The sequence below is a fragment of the Cervus canadensis genome, chromosome X (genome assembly GCF_019320065.1).
Source record: "Cervus canadensis isolate Bull #8, Minnesota chromosome X, ASM1932006v1, whole genome shotgun sequence".
NCBI lineage: Eukaryota > Metazoa > Chordata > Mammalia > Artiodactyla > Cervidae > Cervus > Cervus canadensis.
Window position 1 is genome coordinate 39,794,280 of NC_057419.1, and position 21,667 is coordinate 39,815,946.

Here is a 21,667-nt window from a genome sequence, read left to right on the forward strand (position 1 = left end):
CATTACAGCATACTAACACATATATATGGAATTTAGAAAGATGGTAATGATAACCCTCTATGCAAAACAGAAAAAGAGACACAGATGTACAGAACAGACTTTTGGACTCTGTGGGAGAAGGCGAGGGTGGGATGTTTCGAGAGAACAGCATCGAAACATGTATATTATCTATAGGGAAACAGATCACCAGCCCAGGTTGGATGCATGCAGACAAGTTGCTTGGGCCTGGTGCACTGGGAAGACCAGGGGAATCGGGTGGAGAGGGAGGTGGGACGGGGAGAGATGGGAATACATGTAAAACCTTCCATGGCTGATTTCATGTCAATGTATGACACAAACCCACTGTAATGTTGTGAAGTAATTAGCCTCCAACCTAATTAAAAAATAAAAAAAATTAAAAAAAAGAAAAGAAACCAACACAATATTGTAAAGCAATTATCCTTCAATTACAAATAAATAAATTTTAAAAAATTAAAAAAAGGAAAAGAACCCAAACCTCCCTATAACGCAGACTCTCCACCATAGTACACTTGGAACTATAAAGCTGCATTTAGCAAGTGTTAGCTGCTCAGTCATGTCCAACTCTTTGTGACCCCATGGACTGTTGTTCACCAGGCTCTCTGTCCATGGGATTCTCCAGGCAGGAATACCGGAGTGGGTAGCCATTCCCTTCTGCAAGGGATCTTCCCAACACAGGAATTAAACCCGGGTCTCCTGCATTGCAGGCAGATTCTTTACTGACTAACCTGTATTTAACAAAGTTGGTAGGAAAAGAACTGTCCTAGGAAGCAGGAGATCTGGGTCCAAGTATGAGCTCCAGCATTGGCTTGCTGTGTGAAGTTGGGTAGTTCCTTTCCTTATGTGGGCCTCACTTTCCCTCTTTGCTCGATGAAACATTTCAAACTGAATGCTCTGTAAGACTCTTCCAGCACACATGTTTCAGAATTCTCTGCTGCTGCTGCTGCTAAGTCGCTTCAGTCGTGTCCGACCCTGTGAGACCCCATAGATGGCAGCCCACCAGGCTCCCCCGTCCCCGGGATTCTCCAGGCAAGAACATTGGAGTGGGTCGCCATTTTCTTCTCCAATGCATGAAAGTGAAAAGTGAAAGTGAAGTAGCTCAGTCATCCGACTCTTAGCGACCCCATGGACTGCAGCCCACCAGGCTCTTCCGTCCATGGGATTTTCCAGGCAAGAGTACTGGAGTGGAGTGCCATTGCCTTCCCGGTCAGAATTCTTTAATAAGGTCTAATGAGGGTCTCGTAATACAGTGGTTCTCAAAGTGTGACCCAAGAATCCCTAAAGGTCCCTGAGACCCTTTCCAATGATCAATGAGGTCTCCCTTTTCAAATTATGCATCTTTGAGAGGCAGGATTTTCTTCACATACTTCAGTCAAAACAACCTTTCACAAGAGACTGAACGTAGAAGCAACCATGAGAGTTCAGCTATCTTCTGTTAAGCCAGATATTAAAGAGAGCAACAAGAAACTGTAACACCATGCCACTCTTCTCAGTAAATTTATTTTAGGAAATGTTGTTATTCTTCACAACATATATTAAAAATATGTTATAAAATATGTTATGTGAACATGTATAATTTTGAAGCAGGTTTTTAAAATGAATGAATCCATCAATCCTCTTTAAACATCTCAGTCTTAATTTCTAATACCATAAATATCCATAGATACAACCCACATAAATAAGAATGCCTAGATCTTTAATAGTATAAAGAGATCTTGAGAGCAAAAAGTTTAAGAAGGTTCTAGTAAGGTGTCTGACTTCCTGTCTCATTCTATAAAGCCTTTTCACTTTAGTGGTTCCAAATATGATCTGCTCAATATCTGACAGAGGGAAGAACACAATGACCTCGGGAGGTAGGCCATTCTTCCAAATTCACAGATCTAAGCTATACCAGATAATATACTATCTCCCTAACCTGGGTTCCTTGGCACAGACTGGTGACTTGGGCCTTAGACAAGACACCTATGGCAGGCAGTGCCAGTTCCTGAGTGGAGGAAGAAAGCAGCTAGTCTCATGAGGGTTAATGTGATAGCCTCCCTGCTTATCTGTCTATAAGTTCCCAGCCCCTCTGGGTCCACCTGTCCTAATTGCTATACTCTCCACACCCTATTCTTCACCCCCTCAATAACTGGCCCCTCTGGACCCTGGCCACCAAACAAAAGCAGCCTGTTATGCCCATTATGGGAGGTCTTGGGTATGAGGCAAGGGAGGCCCTCCCAGATTCAGAGCCCCCATGAGGTGGGGAAGGAGGACAGAAGTAGGAAAGAAAGGAGGGAGAATCTGTGTTGACTGAGAGAAACCTGTACGTCAGGTTCTTCATGTTGATTCTTATGACAAGTCTGGAAGGTAAGTAGTGATCTTTATCCTCATCTTCATGTTTATTGTTGTTGTTGTTCAGTCACTAAGTTGTGTCCAACTGTTTGCGACCCCATGGACTGTAGCATGCCAGGCTCCTCTGTCCTGCACTATCTGCCAGAGTTTGCTCAAATCCATGTACATTAAGCTGATGATACTATCTAACCATCTCATCCTCTGCACCCCCTTCTCCTTTTGCCTTCAATCTTTCACAGCCAAGGTCTTTTCCAATGAATTGGCTCTCCACATCAGGTGGCCAAAGTATTGGAGCTTCAGCTTCAGCATCCTCATGTTACAGCCAGGGAAACTGAGGTCCCAGAGAGAAAGTGACTTGCCTAAGGTAGTTATATAGCCCCAAAGTAGCTGGGCCTGGATTTGAATTTGGGTCTAAAGAAAGCCAAATTAACGTTCTTTCTGCTTTACCAAGAGCAGGGAGAGTCAGGAGCACCCAGGAAAAGAAGAGGGAGCAAAGAAACTCACATCTATTGAATGCTTACTATGTGCCCAGCATGGTGAGTGTAAATGTGTGTTCTCTTCCATCAACTCCTAACAGTAGTTCTCTCATGTAAACAGAGGATCCTCAGTTTACAGATGAGAAAACAGAAATGAGGTGACTTTCCTGAGGGCACACTGCTAAAAGGCAGCAGACCAGTATTCAAATCTAAGTCTGTCGAGTTCCAAAGCCTTCACTTTTTCAGTAATACCAAATAAGATTTCTTGAGAACTTTCTGTATGCCAGGCTTTGTACTAAATGCTCTAACTCATTTAATTTAAACCTCCCAACCAGGTAGATATTATTATTATCCCCCATTTAACAGATGAGGAAATTAAGGCAGCCCAAGGTCACCTAGTTAGAGAGTAACAGAACTTGGATTTGAATTCAGACAGTTCAGCGTCACAGTTCATAGGCTTAGCGGTTGAACGCTACTATCCTCAAGCTCAAAGCTAAACTAATGTGAGAGGCCCAGAACTGAAATCTCCTGGTCTCTCAAGTCAGTATGCTGTGCACTATTGCCTCCTGAATGGATGTCCAAAGGCACAGCTGATGCACCTCCACCCAGCGGCCTGAATCTAATGAAGGGGGTCATTCTGGGAGGCCTGCATTCCTGCTGCACAGCCTCCGTGGCTCTCCATCCTCAAACATCTGGCTGAGGGGGAAGAGGAGACACACTCAAAGGAGGAAACACTGCTCCACTCTTGGTTCTTCTGTTACTTGCCTGCCCCAGGCAAGGGGCTTCCCTTGTGAGCATGCATACAATTGGAGGTGGGTGGGAAGGAACCATTTGCCTCCTGTCTGAATATCCTTCTGATAGAGCCCAGCAGAACAAACATCTAAGATGGCCCAGAGGCTACAGAGAAGGTGAGAGATCTGTTATCACAACCTCCCCAGAGTACAAATAAAGAAACTGAGGGCCACAGAGTAAGTTGTAAGCAGGGATGGAGGGATCCTTAGAGACCCTCAAGACAAACCTCTGGACCAAACCATAGATGAGGAAAGTCCTCAAAGATAGGCAGAGGCTTGCTCAAAGTAGGCTTAAGATCTTCTCGGGCCCCAGGATTTGGCCCTTTGCCTGACCAGCGTGAATCTCAGAAAGGGAAGTGAGGCCAGAGGGAGTAAGTTATTCTAGGACTTGTGATGACATATCCCCCAGAGACCCAAGCCTGGGGTTGATCCCTGAGACCCTCTGGCCATCAGCCATGGCACCCTGCCTGCTGAAACTTTGGAGTAGGGGAGGGGAATCACTATTTCTTAATGGCTTCCTGCCCAAAAAGCCTCTAGAAGTGGCTAGTGCTAACTCTGGTTCCATGGAAAGAGCTGACTTCAGTGCATCCAGAGTGTTCAAGACTAGAGTCAAGGCTAAACTGGAACTGGAGTGTTCTGAGCATGGGAATGGATAAAGAAGGGAAATTGTCATCTGCTTCGATGTTCAGAAAAGGATACATAGCCAGGATATCTGAGTTGGGAGAAAGCTGTGATGCCCTGAGGCAGGAGAATGGAGGAAATGATCTTTGAGAGCTGGGATTCTCTTTGGGGCAGTCCCTGACTTCCTATGGATGCCAAGGGGCAGCACAGAGGTTCTGAGAGGGGTAGTAATTACCAGAAAGGATTTTCTCACAGACTGGCCCTGTGCCTAACTCCAAACAGGAGCCATACAACAGACTTGAGACTTAGTGACCTGTGAGACTGCCTTTCATTGTACAGTCAGGAAACTGAGGCCCAGAAAGGAGGGGGCTTCCCCCAAAATGCCAGAGTGAGTCATGATTCCTGACGTTAAAGCAGGGTGAGACGGATGGCCCTGTGACCCAGGGCCCAGAGCCTCCTGTCAGAAAAGGTTTCTAAGGCCTTTCCTGTTCTGTGTCTCCACACAAACCTGAGTCCTGCTCAGGTCAAGGGCTCTCTTCCCTGGGTGCTTTTCCTTGGCACTCTTTCCAGTGTCCCTGTGTGGTCTCAGTTTTACCCAGAGGCCCCCAGGAAGGGCTGGTGTGTCATTTGCAGGTGGCAAGAGCCAAGCAGGCCAGCGTGCAGGTGGCAGAACTGGCGGGTAAGCTGCAGCAGGCTGGATGCTCCAAGCTTGGGAGCTGAAATTCGAGGAATTTCAATTGGCATTGCTGTCCAGTACCAGCCAACTGGTTAACGGTGCCGAGTTTGAATCAGTGACCCGCCTCCTGGCCCCTCCTCCTCAGCTAGGCTCTCTTCCTCCCTCCCTCCCTCCTTCCCTCCCTCGGGCCCTCTGAGAAAAGTGCAGGCGAGCTGAGCTCAGGCCACTGCTCTCCGCCTCTTCCTGAGATGAGCCGCTGATGGAGCGCGGGATCAGAGCTAGCTCTGGCTGAGCCCCTGGTCCTGGGTAGCCTGGTCCCCAGAGAGGGAGAGACCTGTGCCCAGCAGAGTTCTGCTGGGCCCTGCCAGTTCCTATCACCCCACCATGCCTCTGTTGGACGTGTTTTGGGCTTGCTTCAGGAAAGTGAAGGTAAGAGGTTTCCCAGACGCAGCCCACTCCACTGCTCTGGTTTGAAGGAGGCAGCTGGGGACTACTGAGTGCTGGCTGGAAGGCAAATAGGCTTCTGAGACTACCTTGGAGCTAGAAAGGCTTGGGTTCAAGTCTTACCTTTGACAACAGCTGTGATCGTCTACTGCTTTCCCACAGAAATAAGACAGCTGGCTGGCTCTTCTTCTAAAACTTGCCTCTGTTGCTTCCCTGGCCTTGCCACAAAGACAAGATTCTTAACCTCTCTGAGCCTCCATTTCCTCAGCTTTAAAATAAAGACAATAGTGACACCAACTTTATAGGGTGGTGAGATCAGTGTTATTGTTTACATATTAAATGTATGGAAATATAAGAAACAATGTGTGTAAAGTTCCTAGCATGATGCCTGACATGTAGCATCCATACCATACAAGTAATGGTAACTATTATTATGATTATTGCTACTAATTTCCTTCAACATATATTAAATACCTACTCTGTGCTAGGCACCATAGGAATTACACAAAAAACCAAATAGCTTTTGTCCTCAAAGAAGAGGTAAGAAAAGTGTTAAATCTTTATTAAGACATATGCCAGACGATATGCTAGATAGTTAGTTGGCCAATAAATAGTTGTTCAGTGCTTGCAATATCTTGGACATGCGGGATGCACAAGCACAGCAGGACCCATGAGGATGTAGAGGATATGATTTCTGCTTTAAAGAATCAGGGAACTGATATTTATTTCATATCTGGTATGTGTCAGACATAGGCACTTTCTGTTTGTCAACTGTGATGGTGATTTTCACCATAAGCAAACCATTGTTTTCCTGCTTTTATAGATGGGGAATGGACACTATGAATGATCAAGAAATATTTACAAGATCATTCAGATATGATTGGCAGAGTTGGGATCTGAACTCCTAAGTCCATAGTCTTGTTGACACTATATGGCTTCCCATAGTTGCACCCAGTAGGGAGAACTTTCAACAACTAGCCTGACTACATAGAAGACAGGATGAAAGTCAAGCTGGCATCCTTGGAGGAGCTTGGAATGGATTCATAGGAGGTCACATTTGGGCCGAGCTTGAAGTTTGAAGGAAGAGAAGTTTGCCAGTCCAAATGGGGGAAGGGCATTCCAGGCATGCCTGGCAGAAGGAACTTCATCAGCAAGAGTCTGGAGGCAGTGATGGGTTGGAGGAAGGGCTGGTTTCATCATGCGCCTTATTACAGGGTTTGAGGAGAGAGGAGCTGGAGATGGAGGACCAGAGTCTACCTCCCATAGAATTTGGAATTGATCCGTGGGTTCCTGGCCCTTACCTAGTGAGGTTCTCAAATGAGCTTTTCACTCATCTACAGTAAAACATGAGAAGGGTAGGGCTAATGCATTGCAGTTTTCAGAAAGCTAAATTAATTCAAGTCAAAGGACTATTCTTTATTTAGAGATTACTATTACTTCTTATGGGGGTGGGGTTCAAATGATTTCTTTTTATGAAATAGAAGTGTGAGATTTTTAAAATATCTGTCCTCAGGAAAATAAAGTTTCCAATCCTCTGACTGTTCCCTTCCTCATTTATTTAAATACTGCCTTCCTCATCCATGAAATTCCAAAATCTGGGGACTGTTGTTTTAGGGGATGGAGGAGTTCATATCCATAAAGTATGGATACAGTTAAGTGGACAGTTTTAGGAAAATCACTCCAATGGCCTTGGGCAGAAATGGTGTGGAGGGGCCCAAGTAGCATTGTGAAAGCCAGGAAGGTGGGTGCGATGGCAGTAAGGAGTGGGGAGGAGATGATGAGAGATGGATCCAATGAGAAGAACAGGGCAAGGGGGAAGTGAAAGTACCTATGACATTGGACACCAGACTGGTGTGACTGTCCACTCCCTGGAGAACCATTCTGGGTGTTTGGCATGGATTTAAATCCCTTTGCACTCATTACCCTAATCTGTCAGACTCCAGGCAAATGCTCTCAACCCATGCCAGTCTCTTAGAGACTGCTGGGGTCAGGGACCTCTCTCCCTGGTCTCAGACACTAGCACACATGCACACATTGACTCATGTGCATGTCCACAAAGATGGAGCCTATACATGTGTTTCTGCATACTCTCAGCTACACATACATATGCATAGACACACCATTCAAGTGTGTGCACATACACATACACACATAGAGGCAAATACATGCACAGTCACACATGCACACACAGATAGTACATATCCACAAGCATGTAGACTCACACACACACACACACATGCACATACAGAGGTAGGCATGCATGCACACAAACAGATACTCTCCCATGCATGAGCTTGCAAGCACACTCATAATTATGGAGACATACAGAAGCATGCATACTGTGTAAAGACACATGTGTGCACACAGGGTTGTGGCAGACATGAATCAACACACAGATCTCAGAATAAGAGGCGGCCTGCCAGACCTATGTACACCTTGAGTTCTGTGTCTCCTTTTCCAGCACTACTGCTTTGCAAATCCAGTCAAATAGGCAGGACTTCTGGGCTTGTAAACCCAGTCAGGGGTATGGGACACCCTGAGCCACCTTGCCTCTCTGAGCTGGGCCCCTTGTGAGCAATTGCTTAGCTGTGTGGGAGGGAGCTGTGGCAGATGCAGAAGCTGTCTACAGGGAGGGGCATGGCCATGCCTGAACCTGCTGTAGCTGAAAGGGCCATCTCAGATGTCTCATTCGACCTTCTTGTGGTCCTGATGGGGAAACTGAGTTCCTAGCATCCAGCACCACATGGAGGTCTCCATCAGCTGAGGATGGTTGAAGAAGGAGGAAGCAAAGAAACTCAGTATCCCAGCCCCCACCCCATCACACACACACACACACACACACACACACACACACACACACATGAGCTGTGTGCTTTTAAGCAAGTCCTCTGTGAGCCTGTTTCCTTGTCTGCAAAATAACACTAATCAGGGCCTGCCTCACAGAGATGCTATGAGGATTTGGGAAGGTTGTGTCTTTAAAGTGCCTGGTATGGAATAAGTGGTCAATACACATGACCCATTGGCAGTAGATTTCCAAACTATTCTCTGGAAGCATCAGAGCAAAGAACAAAGGTTATTCCATGTTTGGCAACTCCAGGGTTGAGGACTCAAGTCTCACCGGCTCCTTTGCCACAACTCCTCTTCAGCCCTCTCCTCTGGCCCTGTCTGACTCTAGGACCAGAAACAACGTGTTTGGGAGCTGAAGGGTGATACTTCAGAAGTTAGTGTTACTGGGAAGGTAGGAAGAGGTCAGGCCAGGGTCCAGGACTGCCTCGAGCTGGAGTTAGGAGTAGCCAAGGGGTAAGGTATTTGGATGTGAGATGAACTCAGTGTAAATAGTTCCATACATGTCTGATGCATCTTCCCTGGAGGCCAGTGAAGGTTGAGAAGGTATCCATGACCTCTCAACACAGCACCGTATACATGAGAGTCCCCTCAGCCTCATACTCACACGCATACACACAGGACCATTTCTCTGATGTGTCCTTTTGCCCCATTCCAGCACCAAGCATGGTGTGATGCACATAATGAGTGCCCAGAACATGGATCCTCTCTTATGTTACTCTCTTTGTATCAGGTGAGCTTATTAGGTCCTGGATGGCACTGACCTGGGAGGTGGAGAATACAGCTGGAGTTCCATATCAGCCATGACCTCTAGGTGACTTTGAGAGGATCAGTACTCCCTGCTGGCCCTCAATTCTTTCCCCTTAGAACAGTCATAGCTATCACACAATATCAAGGATTACAAGGTTTAATGAGGTCATCTGTTCCTCCCTGCCTTTTCCTCTCTTCAAACTACGAATGAAGAAACTGAGGCTCAAAGAGGGGAAGGGATGTGCCCAAGGTCACACATGGGGTAAGGACAGAGCCAGATCCACACATAGTCTGTAGTCTTCCTACTTGCTCTGTGACAAAATCCAAACACAGCTTGTCTCTGGTAGAATATAACAGCAGTTCTGGCAGGACTGCCACACACATGCACATAAACGCATGTGGTAATATCCTTATCTCACCTACCTGCTTCTATGGGAGGCAAAGCAAATCAGACTGAAAAATCCCTTGTAAACTGGGAAGCTTGTCAAGGTTGGCCATCCAGTTTTGGTCCAACAAACAATGCCATGCGTTTCCCCAGTCACTGTACACTTACACAGCCAGGCCTATGAGTGCAGATGTGCACGAGGGCTCTCCTGAGTTCACACAAGAACACAATCTGAAGCACCCCCTCCTATGTGTGCAAATCCACCTAGTTCTCAAGGCAAAGGAAAAGCTTAACTGGAGACCAGGGTACTTTCTGGAACAGCACAGCTGGAAAAATCGAGGGATAGGGGTGAGGACCTCCAGAATTTGCCCCTTCTCCTCCAGTTGCCTCATCTCAACACAGTTGGTGAAGTTTGCTCAAGAACCATCTGAGATTGGACAGTATTTGTTCTGGGGAGTGGGAGAAGTGCCCATGGGCACTAAGGAGGTAAGATGAGGAATAGGAATCAAAGCTTTGACTCTGATTCATGTTTTGGACACATCTTACTTTGCCTTCAGCTTCTTTGGTACCAAAAAGAGTATGAGTGGGAGTTACTGGGAGTGGAGAACATGCCTGATGATATGGCTGGTGGAGGAAGAAGAAAGTGGGAAAACCTGCAGATTGGCAATTCCAGTTCCCTACACTGTGCCTCCGCCCCCGCCCCAGCCCAAAGCACTGCAGAAAGAAGTGATTAGCTATATTTATAGAGCACATGGTATATGGTAGACACTGTACCAAGTCCTTCACAAATATTAACTCATTTCACTATCACAATCAACTCTACAAGGTGGGTGCTATTATACTCATCATTCTCATTTGACTGAAATACAGAACAGTTAGGAAATTTATCCAAGGTCACACAGCTATTAAGTGATAAACTTGGGATTTGAAATCCAGGTAATCAAGGTCCAAAATCCATGTTCTTTCCACTATGTTTATGTAATCTCTGCCTCAGTTTTTTTCCACCTATAAAATGAGGGAGTTAGATTGGTTTATCTCTGAAAGTCCTTCCAGCTTCAATACTCTCATTATACTTACTATCATTGACTGAAAAAAAAAGCAAGACTCTTGCATCTTCCCATACATAGAAAAGTGCTACATTTATTAACTTGAGATATCTGGTTTTGTTTAATTAACAGTAATCTTTTGATGTTCCAACTATCTGGTCTTTGAAAGCCCCATATATACTGGCTCTTCCTTTACATGTTTGGGACAGTCCTTCAGAGCTATCTGAGAGGCTGTCTTCTGGGCTTGAAGCCCTCAGAAAGGCTGTCAAATAAAATTCTCAAGTTTTTCTTGAGAATTTCTCAAGTAATTCTAAAGTTTTAGGTTGTGCATTTTTTTTTTCAAGTTGACAATATATACTTCTCTGAACTTTTAAGCTAAGTGAAAAAAAAATCTGCTCCCCAAATGTCAGTGATTTCCACTCAAGTTCCCCGGGGAGTGGAGCTGAGCCCAGGCTCAGACAAATGAGCCTGCCCTGGAGGCCAGTCCTCCCAGCAGCCCCTAGGGCTGGAGAATAGCCTGAGAAGCTCTGGGAGCCAGGGCCTGGCCTGCATTTCCAAGTCACTAGTAACAATAACAGGGAGCAACAGCTCAGGCAGCCTGTGCTGGGATGTGGGGTCAGAGGTTTCACAGTGGAGTTAGGGAGTAGAACTCCTTGATCCCATCCCTTTGGCCCACCCCTGAGCAGCCACTGCCACTAGGGACCTTGGAGTCCAGTTAGACCAGCAGCTCCAAGGCTGCAACTGCCAAGGGGCAGAGGAAAGGAAGTTCTGCATTTGGGAAGTGGGGTTTGAGGCCCTGGAAATGGGTGTGAGTTAAAATTCTCTGGCCTTTTAAGCTAATCTGGCCTGGGTCCCCCTGGGAGGTTCAGAGAAGAATGCAGTATAATGATACAATGTAGTAGCTGCTGGAAATGGAACTGTGAGCCCAGATTCTGCCTTTTCTTCCCCTTTCAGAGCCTCAGTTTCCTCATCTACAATATGGGGATAATAGTCCCCACTTCAAAATTGATTGCAAGGGTGACACGTGAAAGGGCTTGCTGCACAGTAGGTACTTAGAAAATTTGACTTAAATTTGAAGATAGTTCATGGGTTGCTCTTGTGATCCTGGGCCCATGACTTGGGCCCTCAGTTTCCTTATCCATAGAATGGGGTGAAATTCTACCTGCCCAAAGAGAGCCTAGAATTGGTGACATACTGTGGAGATAAAAAGACAGAAGGAGACACTGATATTACTACCCTCAGGCTCAGGAAGTGAGTTGTTTAGGCCATTCCACTCGCTCTTCCTATCTCTACCCTTACTCCCACCCTGGGTCAAACTAGTTCAGAATCTGGAAAAGAGACCCCATTCTGCTGTGGTACCATTGCATCTCCCCTCTCCAGTCCCTTATTGCACTCACCCTGTCTAAGGCCCCTCTCCCAGAGGGACTCCCAAGCTCTGGGCAGGAAAGAGGGTCCCTGCTGGCTGGTGGGAAAATCAAATCTTTGGGATGTGACATTCCTGAGATTGTCCAGAGAACCCCTGGGAGTTGCAGCTGTTTGTGCTCTCTCTCTTTCCTCTCGCTGTCTCTCCTCTCCAGCCCGGCTCTCTGCCTCTTGTGGAGGTGGGGAGGGCAGTAAGGCATGAGGCTGGAGAAGGCTGGGGGGATAGGGGCCCAAAGGCAAGGAACCAGACCTGGAGTGGCCTTGCAGGCCAAGTGAGGAGTGGAGAATGGGGAACGGGCAAAAGACACTCCACCAGGACTGGCAGGAAGGAATTAAAGCAAAAAGAGCCCAAGGCAACAGGATATCTGTCAGTGGGTGAGTTAGAAAATGATATACAGATCAGCATCCCTGAGGCTACAGGTTGGACCCCTTTTTAGGGGTGGGTGGGTTATTAGACCATGGTAGTTCTGGTGGGTAGGAAAGGAGAGTCAGAACTTCTGAGAGGCTCACACATTTCAAGCTAGTCTGGGATAGCTTGCACCCTCTGAGAAAGGAAAAAAGAACACTCTGGGATTCCTCAAAATGCTGTCCCAGATTGAGTTCTACAAAGGCCTTCTTGAAATCCTTTCTTACAGTGTCTTTTCCCAGCTGGAATTGTCCTTCACCCTCTTCCTTGTGATGAAAGGATTAGAATGATCAGGGACCCACCTATCATTATAGGCAACTAGTCTGAGGTCTAGCAAAAAACTGGTCAAAGGCACATGACCAGAATGCCTGCTATCACTCAGTCCCACTTTAAATCTCTCTCCCACTTTAAATGTCTCTTCTGTTCTCTCCAGAGAAGAAATTGGCATCCCTAAGGACCACACCACCTCACACCCAGCAGATTTCACACCCTACCTATGAACACATGTTCCCAGGCCACTGGGATGGGGTTTAAAAGTGACACCATGACACCAGTGCTCCAACTGAAGACCTGGTGGCAGGTTCAATCCAGCCCTCATGTACACACCACCCTCCATGTACCCAGCTACCTCCATGCTGGACTGTGAACTCCTTTAAGGATCCAACCTGTGTCTTATCCACCCCTGTGTCCAGCCCAACACAGCCTCTATTTTAGGCCCAGCCTAAAGGAAGTTGGCTGAGTGCATAGAACACACATGTACTCTCATGCACATACAAGTAACCAAAGCCACTGAACCCTCTACTGACAGAGAGACCCCAAGAGACAGAGGAATCAACTATGGAGGGATCAGGGAGTCTGCTTCCCACAGTGGCCACAGTCTTTCTTGGCAACACACAGTCTGGGCCTGAGGGTGGTAATATCCCACTAAGGAGGGGGGCTCAGACTGTGAATAGGGCTCTGTGTGGTCCAGCTGAGAAGGCTGGGGGAGGCTGGAATGTCAAGAACGTGCTCTCATGACCAGCCCTAGGCTGGGCCCTGTGGCAGAGGGCTGGCCAGGGGTTGAGGCGGAGCAGGGAAGCCAGGCAAGGAAAAGACGAAAAGTCCCCACTGACTCGCCTTCAGATAGGAGGGCAAGGACTGGGCATAGAGCCTGCAGGCCCAGCAGAGAGGATGCTGGAATGGTGAGCTCTGAATCCACCAATGATGCTGAGAACTCTTCAGGTCTGGACAAAGCCTGTCAGTAGCCTTTGTGGATGGCCTCCAAACTACTTCTCTCAGACCCCTTGACTTCTCACTCAACAACCAGCTTCCTGTATCCATCCCGTTTTGGGCTCTGGCTCTCTCTTTTTATACTCTTTCAACAAAATTCTCTTTTTCTCTCAAAAACTCTGTATCTGTCTCTTTCTGTCTAGCTACTCTGTTTCCCACTATATGGCAAGCACCTCAAACACAAGAACCATGTCTGCTTCTGTGTAAATTTGTATCTGCAGGTCCACTGCTGGGGCTACTGTACAGTTCTGAGCAGATATTCCACATAGGCTTCAAATCTGAGAGGTTCAGAATGAGATTCATTACAAAGGAAAATTACCCTCCCACTTACCCCAATCAGGCCTTTCCCTCTGTTCCTGACCCCAGTTAATAGCAACTCCACCTGGTGCTATTAACTGGTTGCCCAGGCCAGAAACTTTGGACTCATCCTCAACTTCTCTTTACCTCCCACATCCTGTCACTTACTGTGGTCCCACTATGTAGACAGTTCATATATTAGTCCCTTCTTTTCTGATCCCAAAGGCCACTGACCCAATCTTCTCCAGCCTCCCTGTCTCAAGTTGTACCTAACCTCTCCCACTCAGATTCCCAATTCCTCACTCAACAGACAGAGTAGCATTCTGAAACATAAACCCTGATTAGGCACCTTCTAGAGTTCCCCACTGGGCTCTGGATAAAGTTCAAGTTATATCACACTGACCTACAAGTTTCTTCATGATTTGGCCCTGACCACTGCTCCACACTGCTCCCAGTTCTTACTCTCTGTCTGGCACTCTGCTCTCAAGCCAGATATACACTGTTCCTCAAATCTCATGCTTCCATACCTTCTTGACTTTATTTCTGTTCCTCCCGTCATGATTTTTTTTCCAGTATTTACATGGAATTGTGATGATTTGTACTTGTGGCCTACCTCTTGCCCCCACTTGACCATGAATTCCTCAAGGGGAAGGAATATATCTAATTTATCTGAAGCCCTGGGTACCTATCAAAGGGCCTGGCCCTTAGAGGCTCATAGTGAGTAAATGAATAGATGAATAACTGAATGAGTCATTGGATGGTAACCAACTGGATGGGAACCAATTGTTACCAACAATCCTGAGTCTTCTTCCAGAGTGCCTATCTCTACAACTGCTGGGCTCCTGGCTCCTCTGTCCAGAATCTCCATGTAAAAGAATATGTTTTACAACCAAGAAACAAAAAGATTTTCATCCTGTAGCAAACTCTGTAATGTAAAATTTCATGCCCCATTTTCCCTTGTAAGCCTCTCAGCTACCAAAATAGTGCCAGGATCAGGGTCCAAAGCAGAGTGGGTTTCATGGTCAGGTTACCCTGGACCCCAGAGAGAAAAGAATAGGATAAATAAAACTGGGAGTCCCATCAGCCTAAACTGTAAACTTGGTTCTGCCATTTACTGCTGTGTGGCCTTGGATAAGTATTTTCTCTTCTCTGGCCCTCATTTTCCTCATATGTTACATAAGCATAAGAAAATCTACCTTGTTTATGACAGTCTACTTTGTGATAGCTTACTTATTTATAACCTGCAAATACCTGTGTAAATTTAAAACCTAATTAGCTCCTGAATGATCCTTAATTCCCTTACACCTTTAGTGGGTTAGGGTAGGAGAGGAGGGAATTTAATATGAATAGAATACGATTTCAGAGTAACAGTGTGTCCTACCCCCCAGTTCATCTCCTAATTTTCCAAAACTGTCACATTTAGGATCTCACAGGGCCCTGCTTCCACTTTCCCTCCCACACCTTCAACCTTCTTTTTTACTCCCCTTTATTCCACCACTGAAAATTATATTGTCTTGCTTAATCATGGGTCCACTTTGGAGCTTTGTAGGAGAATTTCATTAGTCTCTCTCAATTGGGCTTTTCCCTCTCTTTATACCTATCTCATTCTAGAACTTTCCATCTCCCTGAGACTAATGTCTCTTGAGGATTTTGCCAGTGAACACTCAAGGGGAACACCTCTTACCCCTACTCTCTTTTGTGGCCAATTGTGGGTTGGAGATTCACCAGATTTTGCCTTTCAGTCTACAAAGGTAGATTTAACTGTTTTCATTTCAGGGTCTCTAGGGCTGATATTAATCTCCTGGGACTAGAAATCATTGTAGTCAAGTGTCTGCACCTGGTATAGCAATCTGTGCAGGGATAAGAGAGGTGAAAAGTACTATGGCAACTCATTTCCTTACAAGATTTTGGTTGGCTTAGAGACTAGCTACTTGAAGGCAGGAGAATAGGCAAGAAATCTCTCCTACCTCTAAGAGGAACCCTTCTTTATTTCCTTAACTATTGTATTCACATCTTTACCACTATCATTTTAACCTAAGCCACCAACATTGCTTACCTGCACTACTGCAAAGGCCTTCTAAGAGAGACTCCCTGCTTCCTCTTTATCTCCACAATCCATTCTGCACACAGCAGCCAGAGTGATCTCTCTATGATGTAAGTCAGATATTGCCAGTCTCTTGTTCTATGCCCTCCAATAGCTACCTAACATCATTTGAATCAAAGCCAAAATCCTCACCCTGGCCTTAAAAACCCTGTATAATTTGGCACTTGACTCTTTCAACCTCTGTTTGGAATGTTCTGTACACAGATTGTCACATTGTTGGCTCCTTCTTGTCATTCAAGCCTCTGCTCAAAGTTCAGCACCCCTGAGAGACACTCTCTGGTCACCTTTTCTAAAGCAATCCCTGCCTATTCCATCTATTCTGTCACTCTCTACCTCATCCTGGTTTTAAGGTTTCTCCTTCTTGGATCTTACTGATAGCTATAATTTACTTATTGACTTATTTGCCTATTTATGATTTGTCCATGCTCCATGAGGACAGGGACCTTATCTATCTAAATCTATGCTATATCCTTAGCATCTATTATAGTGTAGTAGGGCATTGATGTTGTTGTTATTGTTCAGTTGCTAAGTTGTAGCTGACTCTTTGCAACCCCATGGACTGCAGCATGCCAGGCTTCCCTGTCCTTCTCTATCTCCCAGAGATCAAACTCATGTCCATTGAGTCAATAAGGCCATCCAACCATATCATCCTCTGTCACCCCCTTCTCTTCCTGCTCTCAATCTTTCCCAGCATCAGGGTCTTTTCCAATGAGTCAGTTCTTCACATCAGATGGCCAAAGTATTAGAACTTCAGCTTCATCATCAGTCCTTCCAGTGAATATTCAGGACTGATTTCCTTTAGGACTGACTGGTTTGATCTCCTTGCAGTCTAAGGGACTCTCAAGAGTCTTCTCCAGCACCACAATTTGAAATCATCAATTTTTTGGCACTCAGCCTTATTTATGGTCCAACTCTCACATCTGTATGACTACTGGAAAAACCTTAACTTGAACCATACCAACTTCTGTCAGCAAATTGATGTCTCTGCTTTTTAATATGCTATCTAGGTTTATCATAGCTTTCCTTCCAAGGCTGCAGTGAATTTCTGCAGTGATTTTGCAGCCCAAGAAAATAAAATCTGTCACTGCTTCCACTTTTTACCCTTCTATTTGCCATGAAATGATGGGACCGGATGCCATGATCTTAGTTTTTTGATGTTGAGTTTCAAGCCAGTATTTTCATCCTCCCATTTTACCATCATCAAGAGGCTCCTTAGTTCCTCTTCACTTTCTGCCATTAGAGTGGTATCATCTACATATCTGAGGTTATTGATATTTCTTCTGGTAATCTTGATTCTAGCTTATGATTCATTCAGCCCAGCATTTCTCATGATGTACTCTGCATATAAGTTAAATAAGCAAAGTGACAATATTCAGCCTTGTCATACTACTTTCCCAATTTTGAATCAGTCCATTATTCCATGTCCAGCTCTAACTGTTGCTTCTTGACACGCGTACAGGTTTCCTAGGAGACAGGTAAGGTGGTCTAGTACTCCCATCTCTTTTAAGAATTTTCCGCAGTTTGTTGGGATCTATACAGTCAAAGGCTTTAGTGTGGGCAATGAAGCAGATGTTTTCCTGGAATTCCCTTGCATTCTCTGTGATCCAATGAATGTTGGCAATTTGATCTCTCGTTCTTCTACTTTTTCTAAATGGAGCTTGTACATTTGAAAGTTTTTGGTTCACGTACTGCTGAAGCCTTGGTTGAAGAATTTTGAGCATAACCTTGCTAGCATGTAAAATGAGCACAATTATATGGTAGTTTGAACATTCTTTGGCATTGCCCTTCTTTGGAATTGGAATGGAAACTGACCTTTTCCAGTCTTGTGGCCACTGCTGAGTTTTCCAAATTTACTGACACATTGAGTGTAGCACTTAAATTGCATCATCTTTTAGGATTTGAAATAGCTCAGCTGGAATTCCATCATCTCCACAAGCTTTGTTCATAGTAATGCTTCCTAAGGCCCACTTGACTTCACACTCCAGGATGTCTGGTTCTAGGTGAGTGACCACACCATCATGGTTTTCTGGGTCATTAAGACCTTTCTTGTATACTTCTGTGTATTCCTGCCATCTCTTCTTAATCTCTTCTGCCTCTGTTAGGTCCCTACCATTTCTGTCCTTTATTGTGCCCATCCTTGCATGAAATGTTCCTTTGCTATCTCCAGTTTTCTCTACGAGATCTCACATCTTATGCATCCTATTGTTTTCCCCTATTTCTTTGCACTGTTCATTTAAGAAGGCCTTCTTATCTCTCCTTGCTATTCTCTGGGACTCTGCATTCAGTTGGCTATATCTTTCCCTTTCTCTTTTGCTTTTTGCTTCTGTTCTTTCCTCAGCTATTTGCAAGCACTCTTCAGACAATCATTTTTCCTTCTTACATTTTTTATTCTTTGGGATGGTTTTGGTCACTGCCTCCTATACGATATTATGAAACTCAGTCCATAGTTATTCAGACACTCTATCAGATCTAATCCCTTGAATCTATTTATCACTTCCACTGTATAATCTTAAAGGATTTGATTTAGGTCATACCTGAATTGTCTAGTGGTTTTCCCTACTTTCTTCAATTTAAGTCTGAATTTTTCAATAAGTAGCTCATGATCTGAGCCACAGTCAGCTCCTGGTCTTGTTTTCACTGACTGTATAGAGCTTCTCTATCTTCAGCTGCAAATAACATAATCAATCTGATTTCTGTATTGACCATGTGGTGATGTCCATATATAGAGTCGTATCTTGCGTTGTTGGAAAAGGTTGTTTGCTATGACTAGCATGTTCTCTTAACAAAGCTCTGTTAATCTTTGCCCTGCTTCATTTTGTACTCCAAGGCCAAACTTGCCTTTTATCCTGAGTATCTCTTGACTTCCTACTTTGGCATCCCAATCCCCAATGATGCAAAGGACATCTTTTTGTGTGTGTTAGTTCTAGAAGGTGTGGTAGGTCTTCATAGAATCAGTCAACTTCAGCTTCTTCACCATCAGTGGTTGGGGCATAGACTTGGATTACTATGATGTTGAATGGTTTGCCTTGGAAATGAACTGAGATCATTCTGTCCTTTTTGAGATTGCACCCAAGTACTGCATTTTGGACTCTTTTGTTAGCTATAAGAGTTACTCCATTTCTTCTAAGAGAATCTTGCCCTCAGTAGTAAATACAATGATCATCTGAATTAAAGCCATCCATTCCCATCAATTTTAGCTCACTGATTCCTACACTGTTGATGTTCACTCTTGTCATCTCCTGCTTGACCATGTTCAATTTACCTTGATTCATGGACTTAACATTCCAGGTTCCTATGCAATAATGTTCTTTACAACATCGGGCTTTACTTTTACCACCAGACATATCCACAACTGTGTGTCATTTCTGCTTTGGCCCAGCTGCTTCATTCTTTCTGGAGCTATTAATAATTACTGTTCGCTCTTCCCCAGTAGTGTATTGGATGACTTCTGACCTGGGAGACTCATCCTCCAGTATCATGTCTTTTTGCCTTTTCATACTATTCATGGGGTTCTTGTGGCAGGAATATTGCAGTGGGTGACCATTTCCTCCTCCAGTAGACCACATTTTGTCAGAACTTTTCACTATGACCCATCCATCTTGGGTGGCCCTGCATAGCATGGCTCACAGCTTCATTGAGTTACACAAGCCCCTTCACCATGACAAGGCTGTGATCTACAGAGGAGAGGGTGCTCTATAAATATTTTGAATGAATTAATTTATAATATTCTTTATCATTTAAAATATTTTTGTGTATTGCAATTTCTTACAAAATATGTGAACTTGGGATCATTACTATCCTAGGCTTATGGATACAGAAAGTGAGTTTTGAAAAGTTATGGGTAATGTCCAATGTTACATAATCAATAAATAGGGGAAGGGAGCTCTATTGGAACTTGAGCTTTCCAATTCCAAATAGTGCTTTTTCCGCCAACATACCTTACTTCTAACCTGGCTGATGCTATGCCAAGGATGGTATGTTCCAAGCAAATACTGACTGATTCTATGATAATTCTTATTGTCAGGCTTTAGAACAGTACTGTGACCTGCACAGACTGCCTCCAATCTCCTGACTTGGAGGTACTCTTATTCTATGAGAATGACATGAACCAGAGGAGTCAGTCATGGAGTGGGAGAAAGTACTGTGGAGTGGGCAGTCAGGAGTCTGAGCTTCTAAGCTCCACTTTGCTCTTGACATGTACCTCATTTTCCTTTTCTGTGGGCCTCCATGTGCTTTTCTGTAAAATGGATAGGTTGAACTTGCTGACTTCAAGGATTCCTTCTGATTCTAATATTTTGTGGGGCTCTGAAGTGCCTTAATTTCTTCTCTCTTTCTTTTACAGTGCTTCCCATTGCTGCAGGGGAGGAAGAATGCTGGTAAGTGTGTAAGGTGGGGTTCACACGTAGCATGCAATAGCACTGAGCTTCTCAGAGATCCTCACAGATTAGCTGATCAGATGTCTGGGCTGTGGAGCTGATGTCCTAGTGCCAAAGCTGGAGATGTCCTTTGTCTCCCTCCAGTGGGCATTTCCCAAGCTCCTTTCTCGAGGTCCACTTCTGAGGTCTTTTGAGGTGAATGAGCATGCAGAACTTCCGTGTTTCTCAGATGGACGGTTTTCTCCAGTCAGGGAACCGGGGGAAGGTCTCCCCATAGAGCTATCAGCAAGTGGCAGCCACCCATATGCTTCCCTTTTTCTCAGATGCTTTCTTTTCACTAGAAAGTATATCAGGCATGGGAGATATGTTGGGAAAGGGAACAGGTAAGAAGAGGTGAAGGAAAGAGACTTGGCATTTGAGTTCAGTATCTGTGATATTTCCAATGCTTACTTTATTTGGAAATCTACCAAGAGAGTTAGTTAAGACTGAAGGGATATATATAGCTTTGAGGGAGAAAAAGCCCTCTCTTTCCTCTCCTGTAAATTGCTTAACTGTCTTCTGCCTCTGGTGTCCCACTTAGATGTGAACAAGTAGGTGGCATTCTGGAGCACCTACCTTCCATTGAATAGGACACAGTTGTTTAGAGATGACTGCTTTGGGGAGAAAGAGGAAGAAAGATATTGGCCAGGAATGAATGTGCTGCCAGAGCCTGGACTCCTGGCATCAACTGGGCTTCTCTGAGGTCATCTAGGTCATCCTCTTGGCTCCAACCTGACCTCGGCCATTTCCACTGGCCACAGTTTTTCATCAGGATGAGCTCAGGACTTGAATGAGCATGGCTGCTAGATGGCAGTTAGGGTTGGGGCTCAGGGAAACAGAAAGGCACCAATTAAGAACTGAGATGCTAAGAGCCTGTGCAGAGCACCTTGGTAAGATGTTGGAATAGCCAACTGGAGCTCTTGCTCCTGAGGACCTCCCCAGGCCACTGGTCTTACAAGGAGGCAGAAAAGGGATCTGGTGACCTCCTAAGGGCTTTTCCACCTTAGGACCCTGAGTTATTTGGTGGTGGTTGCTCAAAAGGAAAAGTCAGCAGGGAGAGATGTTTATTTGCATTGCCCTGACAACAGATGAGAGAGGACCCATTTTGGAGCAGGAACACTGCTTTGATCAGCATATAGCATACATCTGTTTCTCTCCACTGCCCTCCTCTCCCCAACCTCCCCCATCTCTTTCCAGGGCTGCTTGCCAGAACACAGTTCCTACTTTGTAACAGAGATTTCTAGGGGCACAATATATGTGAGCTGCCCATAATGGGGAAAGGATAAACTTCTTTATTTCAGAGACACCAGCTGCAAAGGCTAAAAAGAAACCCTCAGGTCCTGAAATAATGATCCCTCCCAGAAAAAAGCAC

The 21,667-nt window shown here is 45.1% G+C and overlaps 1 protein-coding gene across 2 annotated transcripts in view; it reads left to right on the forward strand.

Annotated features, from left to right (window-relative positions):
* The first annotated feature begins 5,126 nt into the window (after nucleotides 1-5,126).
* Nucleotides 5,127-21,667, forward strand: part of STARD8 (StAR related lipid transfer domain containing 8) — an 86,488-nt gene continuing 69,947 nt past the window's right edge. For both annotated transcript variants that reach the window (XM_043458747.1, XM_043458748.1), the window contains exons 1-2: nucleotides 5,127-5,342; nucleotides 20,223-20,256. In XM_043458747.1, coding sequence (XP_043314682.1) covers nucleotides 5,298-5,342; nucleotides 20,223-20,256 — 79 coding nt within the window. In that variant the 5' untranslated portion in view covers nucleotides 5,127-5,297. The remainder of the gene's footprint in view (nucleotides 5,343-20,222; nucleotides 20,257-21,667) is intronic.